Source organism: Schistocerca piceifrons, chromosome 8 (assembly GCF_021461385.2).
Source record: "Schistocerca piceifrons isolate TAMUIC-IGC-003096 chromosome 8, iqSchPice1.1, whole genome shotgun sequence".
Classification (NCBI taxonomy): domain Eukaryota; kingdom Metazoa; phylum Arthropoda; class Insecta; order Orthoptera; family Acrididae; genus Schistocerca; species Schistocerca piceifrons.
Genome location: NC_060145.1, coordinates 153,383,063 through 153,400,987, shown reverse-complemented (window position 1 = coordinate 153,400,987; position 17,925 = coordinate 153,383,063). Strand labels below are relative to the sequence as shown.

Genomic DNA, 17,925 nt, shown 5'->3' with positions numbered 1-17,925 from the left:
TGTGCGAAGTTCGCGTATGTCAAGGCTTTACTCGTATTGGCAAGTGCTGTGTTATCCAAAGTACGTCTACTTGAAAATCATATCTGAATGTTTGTCGATCTGAATGTTAGTGTAGTGTTCTTTCACAGCAGCACGGTAATCGAAAAGCCACGTAATACAAAGTACGAAATTAAAATATTAATGTGCTTCTACTCTTTGTCCGCACAGAAACACACACAGAGAGTACATCACTGAAATTTTGTTTTTGTTCCAGATGACAAGCACAGTACATACATATTGCTAATTGGTGGTTGTCAGAGTAGTCCATGTACTTCAGGATACAGCCACTGAAAATCGTCAAGAGGTCCAAAAACTCCATGCGCCCATTGATGGTCAGTAGCTTTGGGACCACTGTAAATGTTAGTCATAACTCTCCGCTCATAGTTTTCTAACAGTACGTATCACCCTCATGAACTATGTCCAAGTCACTATCCTGACCTCTGGAAAACATTACATCCAACAAACCTTACCCATGACATCACATCCTACGTACTCCTCACCTTCACCTCCAAGTTTATCAAACTATTATTATACATGCTTTCCCAGCTCATCTAAACAAGCACCTACAGCTTCACGTCAACCAGTGCAACTTGTATTCTAAAATCTCTTCCGATTACCAACTTCTGTTCTATTCAGCCGATATCGAAAACTCAGGCATTTTAGTAAACACAAAGTTGAAAAATATTCCTGACCGCTGGCTACAGGTCGTCTCTTAAAGTTACTTTCCAAGATAGTACGTGGAACGAATACCGTCTATCCTCAGACTCGAATACCAACAGACTTCCGACAGATGAATGTTTTTTAAGTAGTATCTTTTCATGCTTCCAGCGCCTTTAGGTGGTTAAAACCCCACGAGCTACCGATTGAGCTCAGCCATTGTCAAGTGGTAAATGACTACCGCGTCGCCTTGGCTACGCCTTTATATAGCCACGTTTCTGGCTGTAACGTCACTAGTGCTCTCTTCAGGACCCATAAGAAATACGGGTCCCACAACGAACTTGTGTCGTCACACTAGTCGCCTTGTCCACCATACTTAATGCTCGGCTCTGACAGAGCTCATGGGAAATCATTATGTCAACGAAAATGTACCCACTAAAGCTCTTAACTTTGTCGATGCTATCGAGAGCATGCAAGCATTTAAATGCGCAGTTAGAAATTATTAAGCTTGTTTGAAATAGTTACTCGCTCCCTGCTAGAGACAGCTGCTGGCACTCGTAAGACCTGCAGTGTCACGTGCTGTGTCGTACGTGCGGTGGTCTGTAATTCTCGAGGGTCTTGTGTTCTCTTCCTCGCCAAATATGGTAATATTTTCGCCCCGCGTCCGTCGTGCCCGCTTAGATCTCGCGATGGCTGGGTAATAGGCTGTGCTGAGTTGCAAATTCCTCCAATTTTTATTTCTACAGTTTTTACCCCTTAAAGCGTGTTAAGGATAGCGTAGGTATAAGCACCTCCCGTGTTCCGTCCGGCGTTGCTCCACAGTGTGTACTGTTTGGCCAACGCAGTAACAACCATAATGACATGGTATCTCGTACACTCCTGACGTTCCGAGTCCTAGACCGTCCTTCACAGGCCTCATGAATAGTCAAATTTTTGCTGGGGGCCTGAACACTGATGAAATGTTGTCTCTCTTCAGTAGCCAGCTAATCTTTCCCGACCAGTGCCATAGAAATATAATGACGATAATTTCGCACTCTCTTCTGCAGTGGTATTTTTCCTGAGAATCATACCAGAAATAGCCTGGCGATGATTGTAGCCATTTTACTGGAAGCGTCTTCGGAGGTGGCTTAGTTCTAGTAGCACGATGGACGAGCGAATTCAGAACGTCACGCTTTTGTGCCAGAGGGTGGTGGATGAGAGCGTGCGGTAACCGATCTGTGTATGTTGGTTTCCTATAGACTCTGTGGCTGAGGAGCTCACTGGTTTTCCGGCGAACGAGGTCATGAAGGAAGAGCAATGCACCACACGTCCACGGGGCCAGATGATAAATGTGTCGTAGCCGTAACGGTAAAAGTAACTCGGCTTAACTGGAGCCGCGTCGAAAGCGATGTCTTCAACTTTCTCCACAAAAACGTTGGCTGTGCATGGAGCTAACGTGCTTCCCATCGCCAAGGCGTCCAACTTTACGAAATACTGGACGCAAAATAGTAAATACTATGATGATAACTAGTGCTTAAACAGTTTATGTTTGTGTGTGTTTGTGTCTGTAGGTATAACTGGGAGAGGAGACCTATACAGTCTTTGACAGAAACACGCGTAAATAGGGAGACCACATCAAAAGTGACCATAATACTGTATCATCTGGCCCAAGAGGCAAATGTTTAATTCGACTGATAAATGTATCAGTGTTCTCGATGTGATGCACACAGCGACCCACATGCGGTGTAAGGAGGCTGGCCAGATGTTTTGCCAGTCTATAAGTTGATGGTGTTCTCAGTGAATCTCCGGTAGCCCATAAAGAGTAGGTGGTCTCTGCTCCTGAGAGAGGTGATTCTTATAAACGGCCTCTTCCAGGGGTGACTGTTTCAGGAGCTTCCTCATCATTCTTGACGTCGGGTCCCATGGCAGTTTCTGGTAGGTATCCCCGTCGAGAATCAATTGGATTTTAGCGTCCGAGTCAGCTTTTTTCAGAATGACGGATGCATAGCCCTTGTCAGCTGACAGAAGCACGACGGGAGGGAAGGGGGAATCGTTAGGGAGTTGCAAGACGTCCCTTACGTTCAGACCAAATTAAGTTAGTCAGGGTGGTTTAGGTTTTGAAACAACCGGCACGTTTCGCGACGAATTTCGTCTGCACTCTCACAAGGCATTTTGCGGATTTTTGTGTCTAAGGTCTCTCATAATATCACACCTATGGATACTCCGAAGCGCTGTCGCAAACGTAAGACCTTCCTTAAATGCCGAAACGGCACCCGCGTCGATATCTCTCTCTGTCATATTGATGACCGTACGGTTGATTTGGTTCTGCACCGTGTTGTTGTTGAGGCAGCAGGATGAACTTCCCTTTCTGTTTCTCTGTGGTCTTCTTCCACGATGGGCTTTGCAGTGAACCGATGGTGCCACTATAGCACATCATGTCTCATTGCAGAAGAAGACCACAAACAAATAGCAAGAGAAATGTCATCAATATAACGGACAGAGATGTCGACGCGGGTGCCATTTCGGCATTTGAGAAAGGTTTTAACGTTGCACCAGCGCTTAGGGGCATCCCTCTCTGTGAAATTATAAGAAGGGTTGAACGAGCTTTCCGCTAGATGTCACGTGAGAGTGGAGACGAAATTCGTCGCGAAACGTACTAGATTGTTTTAAAATTTAAACCTTCCAGTTTGACTTGACTAGGACTGGTCGTCATGGACGTCTCGCGCTCCACAACGATTTCCTCATCGTGACTCTACTAACTGACACGGCCAGTGCATCCGTCATTCTGAATGAACCTGATTACGACGCTAAAGTTCAGCTGATTCTCGACGAGAATACCTACCAACTGCCGCAGGACCCGTTGTCAACAATAATGAGGAAAACATCAGAGCTCCTAAAACAGTCATCACTGGAAGAGGCCGTTGTTAAGGATCTCCTCCCATAGGCCAGAGACTATCTACGCTTTATGGGCTACCAGAGATCCACGAAACGGATTCTCTTCTTCGCCCCTGTGTTAACTCCATTGGTTCACCAACTTATAGACTGGCAAAACATCTAGACATCATGTGGGTCGCTGTGTGCATTACGTCAAAGGAACACCGACGACTTTATCAACTGAACTATACATCTGCGTCTTGGGCAAGGCGATGTATCGGTCAGTTTTGATGTGGTCTCTCTACTTACGCGTGTGCCTGTCAACGCCTGCATAGATCTCCTCTCCCAGTTATCTGAAAAGACGATTGTGGAACTGTTTAGGCACAAGTTGACATCGTCGTATTTCCTATATGGCAGCCAGTATTTCGACCAAATGGACGGCGTAGCGATGGAAAGCTCGATACCTCCATCCATAGCCAACCTTCTTATGGAGATCTTTGTAGACATCTCTTTGTAAACGGCTCCAACTAAGCCAAGTTACTTTTGTCGTTACTGCGACGACACATTTAACATCATGCCCCATGGACATCAAACACTGGGAGACTTCTCAGAACACGTGGATGGCATTCACGACCAAATTATGGCTCTGAGCACTATGGGACTTAACTTCCGAGGTCATCAGTCCCCTAGAACTTAGAACTACTTAAACCTAACTAACCTAAGGACATCACACACATCCATGACCGAGGCAGGATTCGAACCTGCGACCGTAGCAGTCACGCGGTTCCGGACTGAAGCGCCTAGAACCGCTCGCCGAACGCGGCCTGCACAACCAAATTAGACTTACGATGGAAATAGAGACAAATGGTGCATTTCCGTCCATTGACGCCCTGGTTCGACGGAAAACCAATGGGCGCCTCAACCACAGCGTCTGTAGGAAATGAACACACACGGATCAGTATCTGTACGCTTCTAGCCGCCACCATCTGGCACAAATGCGTGGCGTTCTGAACTCCCTCGTCCATCGTGCTAAAATAATCTCAGAGACACTGGAAACTGCAACAAGAACTAAGCGACCCCCGAACAGCCTTCCAGGAGAATGGCTACAATCATCACCAGATGCCGGCCGGAGTGGCCGTGCGGTTCTAGGCGCTACAGTCTGGAACCGCACGACCGCTACGATCGCAGGTTCGAATCCTGCCTCGGGCATGGATGTGTGTGATGTCCTTAGGTTAGTTAGATTTAAGTAGTTCTAAGTTCTAGGGGACTTATGACCACAGCCTATGGCTCCCATAGTGCTCAGAGCCATTTGAGCCATTTCATCACCGGGTATCACAGGCTATTCCTGGTGAGAATCGCAGGAAAAACACCAGCGAAGAAGAGAGTAGCAATCTATCGTTTTTACCTTTCTGTGACAGTCTCGGTAAAAATTAGCTCGCTCTCGAAGAGACAACATTTCATCAGCGTTCAGACCCCCAGCAAAAGTACGGCAGCTCATGTGGCCTACGAAGGGCGATCTAGGCCTCAGAACGCCAAGATATCATGACAGTGGGGCTGCTACTACGTCGGCCAAACATTACGTACTAGGCACCCAGCCATCGTGAAGTTGAAGCGGACGTGATGAACGCGGGACGAAAAGACTACCACATCTAGCGAGGAAGAGAACACCCTTGACGTCAAGGACAGCAGCGTGGCCACACAACAGCGAGACCAAGGCGACACATGGCAGCCACACAGATCTTGACAGCATCCGAGGAACACCTGTCTTGGTTGGTAGCCTGAGAAGATTTTATTAATTCATATCGCCGTTAGACAAGCATTCATACAAATGTCTCTTTGCTTTCTGACTCTGATGTTTTTAGCTAATAAGTACAGCTCAGTATAAACCATTTCCGTACAATGATAAAAACTGAAAAATCGTTCATTGTGCAACAACAGTTTGCATACGTTACAGACCATCGGGCGCAGCACACAAAACTGATTCAGACTCGGTTATTCGACTCTGTGTCGCCCTTCTTGATGCATCTCAATACGTGCATGCAGGAGTAAACGTCTTTAAGACACTTTACACAGCATGACTACATGAAACCTCTCCGATTTCCAAATGCAGTTAAATAATGAGACATACATACTTGTGGTTTGCAGCAGCATCTAAAACAATTCAAACACTTTTGTGTAGATTTTTGTTCTAAACCATTCCTTTCTTTTATTTCAGGTGCTAAATAACTACCAGTAATGACTACACCACTACAGTGCATGGTGTGTTATGCGGAAACAAAATGACCCTCTGACGTCCAAAGAAATTTCCGAAGTGAATCTAAAAGGGAGAACAGCAAAGGTTTATTATGGCTTGTTACGACAAATTTTCAGCCACTGGAAGTGTAAACAGACAATCAGGTTCTGGAAATAAATGCACACCTGGTGAAATGGTAGAGGAGATCAAGAGACTTTCAAAAGAAGCCCATCAGTGCTTGTCGAGCATCCTTCGTTCAAAAGTTTTGAAGGTGCATACTGGTGGGAAAAATCAGCGGCTAAATAAATATTGTAATTCATGGTGAAAATCTTCGGATGTCTTTTATTTTCCACAGCGCTACATTTTCAACCTTAGTTGAAATACAAAATGTCACAAGTTAGTGTAAGGCTATAAACATCGTACTTACAGGCATAAATGGCTGGAATGTTACACCATGAAATAAAAGGTTACAAGCAGTTGTTGCAAGACAACCATAGTCACTAAAATTGTCAGCGATATAATAACTGTACAAATCAATTGTCACCACAAGGCTTATTCACGTCGAAAATCAGTAACAAACGAACGGATGAAAACAGGTCAAGTAACACGTGGAGAACAGGCAAAGATAATCAATAGTAAACATAAAAATATCACAGCATATGTTAACAATTGACCCATCAACCTAACAAACAACGTGCTGCAATATAGTCTTTGGTTGAAAGTAAAAACTGTGAAATAGCTCGTAATATTAAGTTAGAACCAAACAGAAACAGAGAACGTCAAACTGACTGTGAATTACATTCAACTAAACCGAATGCATAGTTAAATATTCTAATTTTAAGCAGCATAGCCAAATAAGAGGAAGAGCGGAGTAACCATTTCTTTAAAGCGTAATTTTAATGATCCACTATGAGCATAGGACAATGAACAAAAAAGAAAAGTAATATGGAGGAAAGAGAGGGAGAAAGGGGGTGAGAACCCATAAACGATATTATTGAGCAAGTCACAGTGTCTATAGATCAAGGCAGAGACGAATAAAAAATAAATGATAGCAAGCTAGGGGGGAGGGGGGGGGGGGCGGAAGGAAGACGGAAACCAACTAGAGGAGAAGGTGGAAATACAAATTAGGAAGAAGCAGGGAAATAAGGAGAAGAAACTGTGGTAACAAACACACGAACACAGGACACAGCTTACAAGTATTTTATTAACGTAAGCTTATAAAATACTTATGTAAGCTATGGGCTGTCCTCAATGTTCTGTTGGCACAGTTTCTTCTCCTCATTTCCATGTTTCTTCCTACTTTATGTTCTCGCCTTCTCCCCTGGTTGGCTTCCGTCAGCGCATTAATATACAGAGTGACAATTATTGAACTTTATGAAATTAAATCGCCATAACTTCTCAACAGTTTGCGTTCGAATGTTCAAACTGCACGGTTGGAAGCGGATATTATGGGAAATAGTATGCGCATTGTTCTTTGGTTAAGCGATGAAGCGCTCTTTCATTCTGATGGGTTAGTCAATAAGCAAAATTGCCGCATTGGGGGGACTGAGATTCCGCATTTCGCGATCGAGCAGTCTCTTCACCATCAACGGGTGACTGTGCGGTGTGCAGTCATGGAGTAATCGGTGCGATATTTTTTGACGGCAGAGTGACTACCGAACGGTATGTGAAAGTTTTGGAAGATGATTTCATCCTCATTATCCAAATTAACCCTAATTTCGACAAGATGTGGTTCATGCAAGACGGAGCTCGACCCCGTCGAAGCAGGAGAGTGTTTGAAGTCATGGAGGAGCACTTTGTGGACCGTATTCTGGCTCTCGGGTACCCAGAGGCCACTGGCATGGGCCACGATTGGCCACCATATTCTACGGACTGACCACATGCGACTCCTTTTGGTGGGGCTGTATTAAGGACAAGGTGTACAGTAATAACCCCTACACCTTGCTGAACTGAAAACAGCCATTCACGAGGTCATGCAGAATTTCGCTATTCATCTGCGTCACATCATCGCCAATGATGGCAGGCATATCGACCATGTCATAACCTAAATCCGAATATCTGTAGTGACATTTACATGTTGAATAAAGTTTGTGCATGCCGCCGTTTCTAATTTACGTTTTTTTTTTTCATGTAGTTCATAATTGTCAGCCTGTAACATTTCTATGGACCTTGTATATTGAAATAAAAATCTGATCATGGTCATGTCTGTATATCAGAAAAATTGGTTAAGGATTCTAGTATAAGGCACTAATAATCCTACTAAAAGCGCTGTACCTACCTGTGGTAGTGCCTGTGGTTGCTGTATGTGCATACCGCCGGTCTCAATCACGCTGGGTAAGTGGGGTCGAGGGTACGCGAAGCTCACGTGGCTTTGGACGATCAGCAGTGACGCATTAGCTATCAAAGCTGACACACTTGGCATTGTAGGATCTTTGAAATTCTGCTTCATCATTTCATCAATTTTCGGGCAGTAGTAATAATTGAACACATATCTTGCATACGCCACTGACAGAGAGTTGTGCAGCCGCTGCCAGAAAGTCATGTGGTCTGTATATGTGTACACAACATCCGGAACATATGATGGTGTATACGGATCACCAACTGCATCTCCTGTAAAGGGAAACCCTCCGAAGGAAGACAAAGCGACCACAGGAATGCTAAATTTGTGTGCCAAGCCTAGGAGACACTCGTCCATGAAATATTCAATAAGAAGCAGATCGAACTTTTTCTCTTTTGTGTTGATCAGTTTCTGAATAGACTCCAGCTGGAATAATTTCCCACAAATATCGATGCCCGCGTCCACCAAGACATCATATAGCTTCATACCTCCAGCTGAAGATTGTAGTTTCATGGTATTTCCACTTTTTGCTGAAAAAAAAATACCGAGACTGTATTAATATCCAAGCCATTATGAAAGATGATGAGAGTGCAGTACATATAAATATCATGTTAATACCACACAGTCTGGAGCCGAGCGACCGCTACGGTCGCAGGTTCGAATCCTGCCTCGGGCGTGGATGTGTGTGATGTCCTTAGGTTAGTTAGGTTTAATTAGATCTAAGTTCTAGGCGATTGAGGACCTCAGAACTTAAGTCGCATAGTGCTCAGAGCCATTTGAACCAATACCACACACATTGGCAACAATACAAGAATTCAAGAATCATGAGGCACAGAAATCTTCATGTAACGCTTTCTGGTTCTGTGTAAACCTTGTAACACATCCAGTAACAAGAGGCGCACAGGTGTTGTACAGGAACCAGCTCCTCCTAAAGCCCAGACGCATAGGCAGGTTTTACACTGGGGCTACAAAAGTTGTGCGATTGCGATATGAATGTATATAGATGGCAATAGTATCTCGTACACAAGGTATGATAGGGTGGTGCATTGGTGGAGATGTCATTTGTACTCGGGTGATTCATGTGATAAGGTTTCCGGAGCGGTTATGACCGCACGGCAGGAATTGACAGACTTTGGCCGCCGAATCGTAGTTGGAGCTGGACGCATGAGACATTCCATTTCGTGAATCGTTACGGAATTCAATACTCCGAGATCCACAGTGTCAACAGGGTGACAAGAATACTTAATTTCAGGCATTACCTCTCACCACAGACCACTCAGCGGCCCTACGCCCTTCACTTAACAACGGAGAGCAGTGGCGTTTGCGTAGAGTTGCCAGCGCTTACATACAAGCAACACTACATTAAATAACCGCAGAAATCAATGTGAGACGTACGAAGATCATATTCGTTAGAGCAGTGCGATGAAATTTCAGGTTAATGGGCTGTGGCAGTAGAAGACCGACGCGAGTGCCTTGGCTAACATCACGACGTCGCCTGCAAACGCCTCTCATGGGCTCGTGACCATATTGGTTGGACCCAAGACGACGGGAAAACCGTAGCCTGCTCAAATGAGTCTAGATTTCAGTTGGTACGATCTCATTGTAGGGCTCGAGTGTGAGCTGAACCTACGAAACTATGGATCCAAGTTGTCAACAATGCACTGAGCAAGCCAGTGGTGGCTCTATGATAGTGTGGGCTGTGTTTACATGGAATGGACTGGGTCCTCTGGCCCAACCGACTCTATCAGTGAGTGGAAATGGTTACATTCGGCTGCTTGGAGAGCATTCGGAGCCATTCGTGGACTTCATCTTCCCTAACAACAATGGAATTTTTATGGATGACAGTGTGCCAAGTGACAACATTCTGGACAAATTGAGTGAATGATTTAGCCACCTAGATCGACCGACATGGATCCCAGCGAATACTTATGGTATATACTCGAGAGGTCGGTTCGTGCACAAGATCCTGCACTAGCAAAGTTTACACAATTATGGACTGCTATAGAGATAACATGGCTCAGTATTTCTGCAGGGGATTTACGTCGACTTGTTGAATCCATGCCACGTCAAGGTACTGCACGATGAGGAGAAAAAATAGGCCCGACACGTTATTAGGAGGTCGAGAAGAGAAATCTGATTCAGTTCTGCAAACCACTCCAGCACCATTTATGAGATGTGTCTTTACACATCTCATAAATGGTGCTGGAGTGGTTCTGCTGGAAACAGATTATCCCCTCAGGATATAGTTGAAGCACTGATAGGATCTTAATATTACTCATAATGCAGGTATGCTGAGGAGCATCAAGTCGGCCATCTATCCTGTGAAGCACACCATATCCATTGAAAGACATTCAACCCCAAACTGCTACAGACGGACAGCCACAGCGAGATGACTCATGGGATGTATTTGGGGTCTAAACGGGCGTCTTGCGACCTGTATACTCGTTCTGGACAATTTTTCACTGAGGACAATACAGATTCGCCGGAAAAATTGACGAGACTGTCCTGATGGTCGTATGTTTGCTAAGTTGTCCAGCCTCTCGAAGCTGTTTCTGCACCTTAGATTTTGCTATGAAGGGTTGACAAGTTCGTTCTTATGGATAAGTGTTGTCACACGCCTACTGGTTTCTCCAGTATAACGATAATGTTTGATCCATCGTTGCGCAGTTGCGCTCGGGAAATACGAAGGTCACTCCGAAAGAAATGCAAACTATTTTTTTTAAAAAAAATCCATCTTTTATTCTACATGTTTGAAAGTTTTACAGTGTGTAGATACATCCTTTAGGAACAATATTTTCATTTCTCCACATAATTTCCATCCCTCTCAACTGCCTTTCGCCATCTTGGAACCAACGCCTGTATACCCGCACGGTAAAATTCTGGACCAACCTGATGGAGCCACTGTTTGGCAGCATGCACAAGGGAGTCATCGTCTTCAAACCTTGTTCCACGAAGAGTGTCTTTCAGTTTCCCAAAGAGATGATAGTCACATGGAGCCAGGTCAGGACTGTATGGCGGGTGTTTCAGTGTTGTCCATCCGAGTTTTGTGATCGTTTCCATGGTTTTTTGACTGACATGTGGCCATGCATTGTCGTGCAACAGCCGGCCGGGGTGGCCGAGCGGTTCTAGCCGCTACAGTCTGGAACCGCGTGACCACTGCGGTCACAGGTTCGAATCCTGCCTCGGGCATGGATGTGTTGATGTCCTTAGGTTAGTTAGGTTTAAGTAGTTCTAAGTTCTAGGGGACTGATGACCTCAGAAGTTAAGTTCCATAGTGCTCAGAGCCATTTGAATTTTGTCGTGCAACAGCAAAACATCCTGCTTTTGCCGATCTGGTCGAACACGACTCAGTCGAGCTTGAAGTTTCTTCAATGTCGTCACATATGCATCAGAATTTATGGTGGTTCCACTTGGCAAGCAAGAGTCCTTGGGAATCGGAAAACACCGTAGCCATAACTTTTCGAGCAGAAGGTGTGGTTTTGAATTTTTTTTTTTTTCTTTAGTGGATTTGTATGATGCCACTCCAACGATTGCCTCTTCGTCTCTGGCGAAAAATGATGGAGCCATGTTTCATCACCTGTCACATTTCTTACAAGAAATTCATCTCCACCATTCTCGTACTGTTCCAAAAGTTCACTGCATACCGTTTTTCTTATTTCTTTGTGAGCCACTGTCAACATCCTGGGAACCCACTTGGCACAAATCTTTTTTAACGCCAACACTTTCAGTATTCTGCAAACACTTCCTTCCCCTATCCCAACGTAGCGTGACAATTCGTTCACTGTGATGCATCTGTCAGCAGTCACCAATTCGTTAACTCTCTGCACATTGTCTGGAGTGTGTGCAGTACGAGGCCTAGCCATAACTTTTCGAGCATAAGGTGTGGTTTTGAATTTTTTTTTCTTGAGTGAATTTGCATGATGCCACTCCAATGATTGCCTCTTCGTCTCTGGCGAAAAATGATGGAGCCATGTTTCATCACCTGTCACATTTCTTACAAGAAATTCATCTCCACCATTCTCGTACTGTTCCAAAAGTTCACTGCGTACCGTTTTTCTTGTTTCTTTGTGAGCCACTGTCAACATCCTGGGAACCCACTTGGCACAAACCTTTTTTAACGCCAACACTTTCAGTATTCTGCAAACACTTCCTTCCCCTATCCCAACGTAGCGTGACAATTCGTTCACTGTGATGCGTCTGTCAGCAGTCACCAATTCGTTAACTCTCTGCACATTGTCTGGAGTGTGTGCAGTACGAGGCCTGCCGCTGCGAGGACAATCTTCAATATTGCCGTGCTTGCTTTCATCACGTAACCTGCTTGCCCACCGACTAACTGTACTGCCATGGACAGCAGCATCTCCATACACCTTTTGTGCATGTTTCACACCGTCTCGTTTTCACAAGACAGGAATTCTATGACAGCACGTTGCTTCTGACGAACGTCAAGTGTAGCAGCCATCTTGAAGACATGATGTGACGGCGCCACTCACGGAAACAGGTTGAATTAAGTTTGAAAACAAGCGGGAAGGATGTAAAACTTTCACACATGCAGAATGAAAACTGTATTTTTTAAAAAATAGTGTGCATTTCTTTTGGAGTGACCCTCGTACCTTGCCCTGGCCTTCCAACGCCGTCAGATTCCTTTCCTTCACAAGAGCGATGAAGCGGTCACGAATTGACTGCGGGGCAGAGCGCATACGCGAGGCGGTTCGACTGAAAGCTACGCGGTGCAAGTATGTGACCTTGCTCGTGTACTGTTATTGGCTATAAGAAAACTAATGGTACGCTGGCAGACCTAACACACCGTGACAATGAAACTGAGAATAATTCTAACGTATTATGTCAAACACAGATAGTAGGTTTAAGTTTTCGACTTCAGGGACGTCATTCTCCAACAGAGGAGACACTGATTTATAGCCAAAATTCAGTCGCCTCTTCTGTGGTATATTAATCACACATTATAAAATGTGTCCCACAATATACAATCAAGCGCTACATTGATCCGGATAATGTGTCTCCTTCGGCGAAAATAAAGAAACAAAAAGGAATTCACACGGATTCGAAGATGAGACACTTTACTTATACAGTCTGCACAATGTTCGTTCAGCTACAGTGATTATTTACGAACTTATGTGTACGCATTTAACACGCACTGTATCTATAGAGAATTCGAGCATATTCTGTTTGCAGAAAAGACATTGAGCCTTCTTAGAACAGATCCGGTTATTTAGCTACTACCAATGTGTTTTACACAACCCACTACACGTCAAAAAACCATGCACGAGATTATCAGGATTCTCTCACTCGCTACGCGCATACTATTAGTCCTACATAAAAATGAATAGGGCTGTTTTGCAGGAAATTTGATGTAGTTAAATTCTGTAATGGGATACGTTTTCGCTGGAGGCCACAGTTTTCGAGTTATTGAAGAAAAAGGCGTCTGAAGGCCAATTTTGTACGGTTTTCTTGAATAATTCGAAAATAGTGGTCGTAAGTGAAAATGTATGCAAGCACAAAACTAAACTACACAAAATTTCCTACAAAAAGGTCCTGTTCATTACCTCTGTAGGACTAATAGTTTGCACACGGCGAGAACGAGAATATGGAAACATTGCGCATGATATCTGAAGGCGTTGAGGGTTGCATAAAAGCCATTGGTAGAGGCTAAATCACCCGGTAAATCAATTATGTTATATTTATTTCGAATCTGGTATACCATGGCGTATCCAAAATCCTTATAAAAATGATTCATAAATGAATAAAACTCTACTACTACTACTATTACTACTGCTATGCAAGAACACAAGCAAAAGAAGAACCTACTACACCTCCTACATATCAGTATTCTAGGAATCCAGCCCACAACTGGTGCTGCCATGTGTTACAGTGAAGAGAAGTGCGTCATCAACAGCATCCATGACGCCGTCCGAGTGCCATTTTCTCATCTTCTTTTACGACATAACTCTCTGCTGATCCTCGGCGTTCACTTGCGACGTATGACAGAGCTTCATGCATTGATTTTAGTACCTATAGTACCTAGTTTGAATATCTTTTTGTTCATGGCAACATATCTTTTTACGTGGATTCAAATAAGATCTACACGGTTTAAGTAGCTTCAGTACAACGGATATGATTAACTGATTTACATTGTAATTTATTTTTATGCACAGCACCTCCCCCTTCGCGGTTCGGTGCATTAGCTCCACTTTCTCTATCGGAATCTCGCTGGGTTTTCAGATACCACGGCCAATGCAGTTTTTCTCATGGCTGATTGAGTAGTGCTAGGTAGTTGAGTGTTCCTTAAGACATCTCTTACAGCTTATAATATGGTACGTTTTCACTGGTGCTTATGTACATTTTCGTACGCTTTGCCGGGGCTATTTTACTCTCTCCGCACCAAATACTCGCTTTATTTTGTTTTGAGCACACCATCTTTCTTATGATTTTGATCAATTTGACAAAAGTTTCGAGCGGGTTTTAATTTATCAATGATGTAAAGGAAAGGGAAAATCTTCGGGACAGCGTAAAATAATGTTGTACACACAATTTATGTAAATACGTCACTTACAGGACTATTCTACTCCATCTAACAACGTTAACTAAGCCAGTGTAAAAATGAGAAAAAGTTGTAAAATGCTTCCCTTCTATCCCCTGTTTAGACCACCTGAGGATACGCCTAAATTGGCGTGAAACCGGTCATGGTTTTTATAAAAAGATTTTCGACAGAGAGACGTGTGTTCTGCCTTCTTATAAAAATGTGGACTTCGTCTGCGTTTGATCGCTATTTAAAATAAAATGTACAAAACTGTTTATGATGGAGGGAACCCTCCATTGTATACACCCACTACAAAGAAATTACATAGAAATAGTACTCACTCCACAGCAGTTGTAAAAGGAAGTGTATAACATTATAGAATGAGATATGTCTAATGAAACGTGTTTGGCTGCTAAAAGTGGAACGCGTTAAGTCTTCAACGACTGGGTAGGAGAATCACAGATCCTACAAAAAGTCTGACCATATGTAAATGCTGTCCTTGACAAGTTAGTGTGCAGACACTCATGGGTGAGAAAATAACAGAAATGGAAGGTATCAAAGGGAAAGCAGAACTGTTAAAATCCGTTTTCAAATGCTCCTTTACTGCCACAGTTTAATTCTGATGAATTAATGAAATTTGTGTCGGTGGCGTTGAGTAACAGTTGAAATCTCGAAAACTAAACTAGGCTCCAGAGATCGATGGAATTCCTGCCCTGTCCTATCCGTAATTTTCAGCTCAGTTAACTCCCATTTTAAACACAATGTTCCGTAGGTCGCTCAAACAAAAAACTGTGCACAGTGGTTCTAAGAAAGAAGAGATCACACCTGTCTACAAGAATTGCAGCAGAAGTGACCTACCGAACTACCCATCCATCGTAACTGACGTCCATCTGTTTAGAATCGTAGAACATAAACACAGTGAGATACTTCGAACAAAATAACGTACACCATGTCCACCATTGAAGTGTATGAAATCTGAAAAGCAGATGACTCAATACTACTCCAAAGGTTAGTCAGATAGGTACGATAATATGGAATATATAACGAAATTTACGAGTGGGTTAATGATTTCTTGACACAGAGGACGCCACGTGTTATCCTGGATGGAAACTTATCGACAGAAGAGAAGTAAATTCAGGCGTGCTCCACGGAACCGTATTGAGACCCTTGCTGTTCATATTGTTAATGATGGAGCAGATAATATCAATAGCAACCTTTTAGATCAGATTAGATTAGATTTACTTTCATTCCAATTTACCCACAGTGAGGAGGTCCTCTGAGATGTACAGCATGCCAGAAAACAATAACACATAACAAATATTTACAACTTAAACAAATAAGCTAATGTACTTTCCACAGGTTCCAATTGGAATGATCGTCATTTTTTAATGAACACAGTATGAAAGAATCATTTTACAAACACTCATTTACTAAGATCACATTAATGAACTGATTTTAAAATTAAAAAAGTGTTTATTTATAAGGTAATAAAAATATAATAGAACTACTACAATACTTATTTACAATGAACACATTACTGCACTGACATGGTGCAGAAGTTAGAATACACAAATCAGTTAGTTCTACAGAGAAATTCATCAATGGAGTAGAAGGAGTTGGCCACCAATAAATCCTTTAGGTTTCTCTTAAACTGAATTTCATTGGTTGTTAAGCTTTTTATCGCTGCTGGCATGTTATTGAAAATGTGTGTTCCTGAATAATGCCCACCTTTTTGTACAAGAGTAAGTTACGTTAAATCCTTGTGAAGATTATTATTATTTCTAGTATTGATTCCATGAATTCAGCTGTTGGTTTGAAAAAGTGATATATTTTTAATGCCAAATTTCATTGAGGAATAAATATACTGGGAAGTAGTAGTTAGTATCCTTAGTTTCCTAAACAGGCTTCTGCAGGATGTTCTTGAGTTCACACCACTTATAACTCTCATTGCGCGCTTTTGTGCCCAGAAAACTTTAGCTTGGTTTGATGAATTACTCCAAAAAACAATCCCATATGACATTATGGAATGAAAGTAAGCATAGTATGTCAGCTTTTTCCTTTTTATATCCCCTATGTCTGACACAATTCGCATTGCAAATAGAGATTTGTTAAAATGCTTCAGCAGTTCTGTGGTGTGCTCCTCCCAGTTGTATTTATTATCAAGCTGTAATCCCAAGAATTTAACACTGCCCACTTCTTCTATCTGCTTGCCATCATATGTCAGGCATGTACTCGTGGGACGCCCTTTACAAGTTTTGAACTGCATGTAGTGTGTTATTTCAAAGTTTAATGACGAAGAATTGGTTAGGAACCAGTGATTAATGTCCACAAATATTTTATTAGCCGATCTTTCTAAGACTACACTTGATTTGCTATTTGTTGCAATGTTTTGTATCATCAGCAAACAAAACAAACTTGGCATCTGGTAATGTTACTGATGAAAGCTCATTTATATATACAAGAAAAAGTAAGGGCCCTAAGATGGAACCGTGTGGGACCCTACATGTCATTAGTTCCTAGTTGGATGATGCTTGATAGCATAATACATATCTCTTTCCTTATAACACCTTTTGCTTCCTGCCAGAGACATAAGATTTGAACCATTTTGCAGCGTTTCCAGTTACACCATAATATTCTAATCTACTTAAAAGGATACTGCGATTTGCACAGTCAAATGCCTTTGACAGATCGCAAAATTTACCAGTTGCCTGCAATTTTTTGTCTAATGAATTAAGTATATTTTCATTGTAAATGTACATAGCCTTCTTAATATCAGAACCCTTCAGAAATGCGAACTGCAACATTGACAGTATATTATTTGCAGATTACACAGCTATCTGTAATGAAGTACTTAGCAAAAAAAGCTGCACAAATATGCATATGGTCAGAATTAATAAGTTTATGAAGTAAGGATTGACAACATCCTTTAAATAGATTATAGGATTCCAAAGGGATAATTAACAAAAAGTATAAAAGAGATGAAAGTAGAAAGTGATCAACATTTTGACTATAGAAGAAAGATTTCTGGCGAAAATCTAATGAAAAACGTGTTAAACCTTTAAGATGATAATACAAATTTCTGAAAAGTATGCAAGAACTGTAATTGTAAAACTCAGAAGAATTGAAATAAATAAATGATACAGTAGTAGGGGCGATGGTGATACCAGAGAAAATGATGAATGATATGATAACACACTACTGTAATTAAATACAAGAAGGATTATTGCAAATAATAATATCACTATGGAATGAGATAACATTAAGGGAAAT

The 17,925-nt window shown here is 42.5% G+C and overlaps 1 protein-coding gene across 1 annotated transcript in view; it reads right to left on the bottom strand.

Moving 5' to 3' along the window:
- The window catches only part of LOC124711381 (UDP-glycosyltransferase UGT5-like), a 75,584-nt gene that overhangs the window by 8,047 nt on the left and 49,612 nt on the right, over positions 1-17,925 (bottom strand). The window contains exon 3 of the mRNA XM_047241433.1: positions 8,061-8,650. Within this exon, the coding sequence (XP_047097389.1) occupies positions 8,061-8,650 (590 nt within the window). The remainder of the gene's footprint in view (positions 1-8,060; positions 8,651-17,925) is intronic.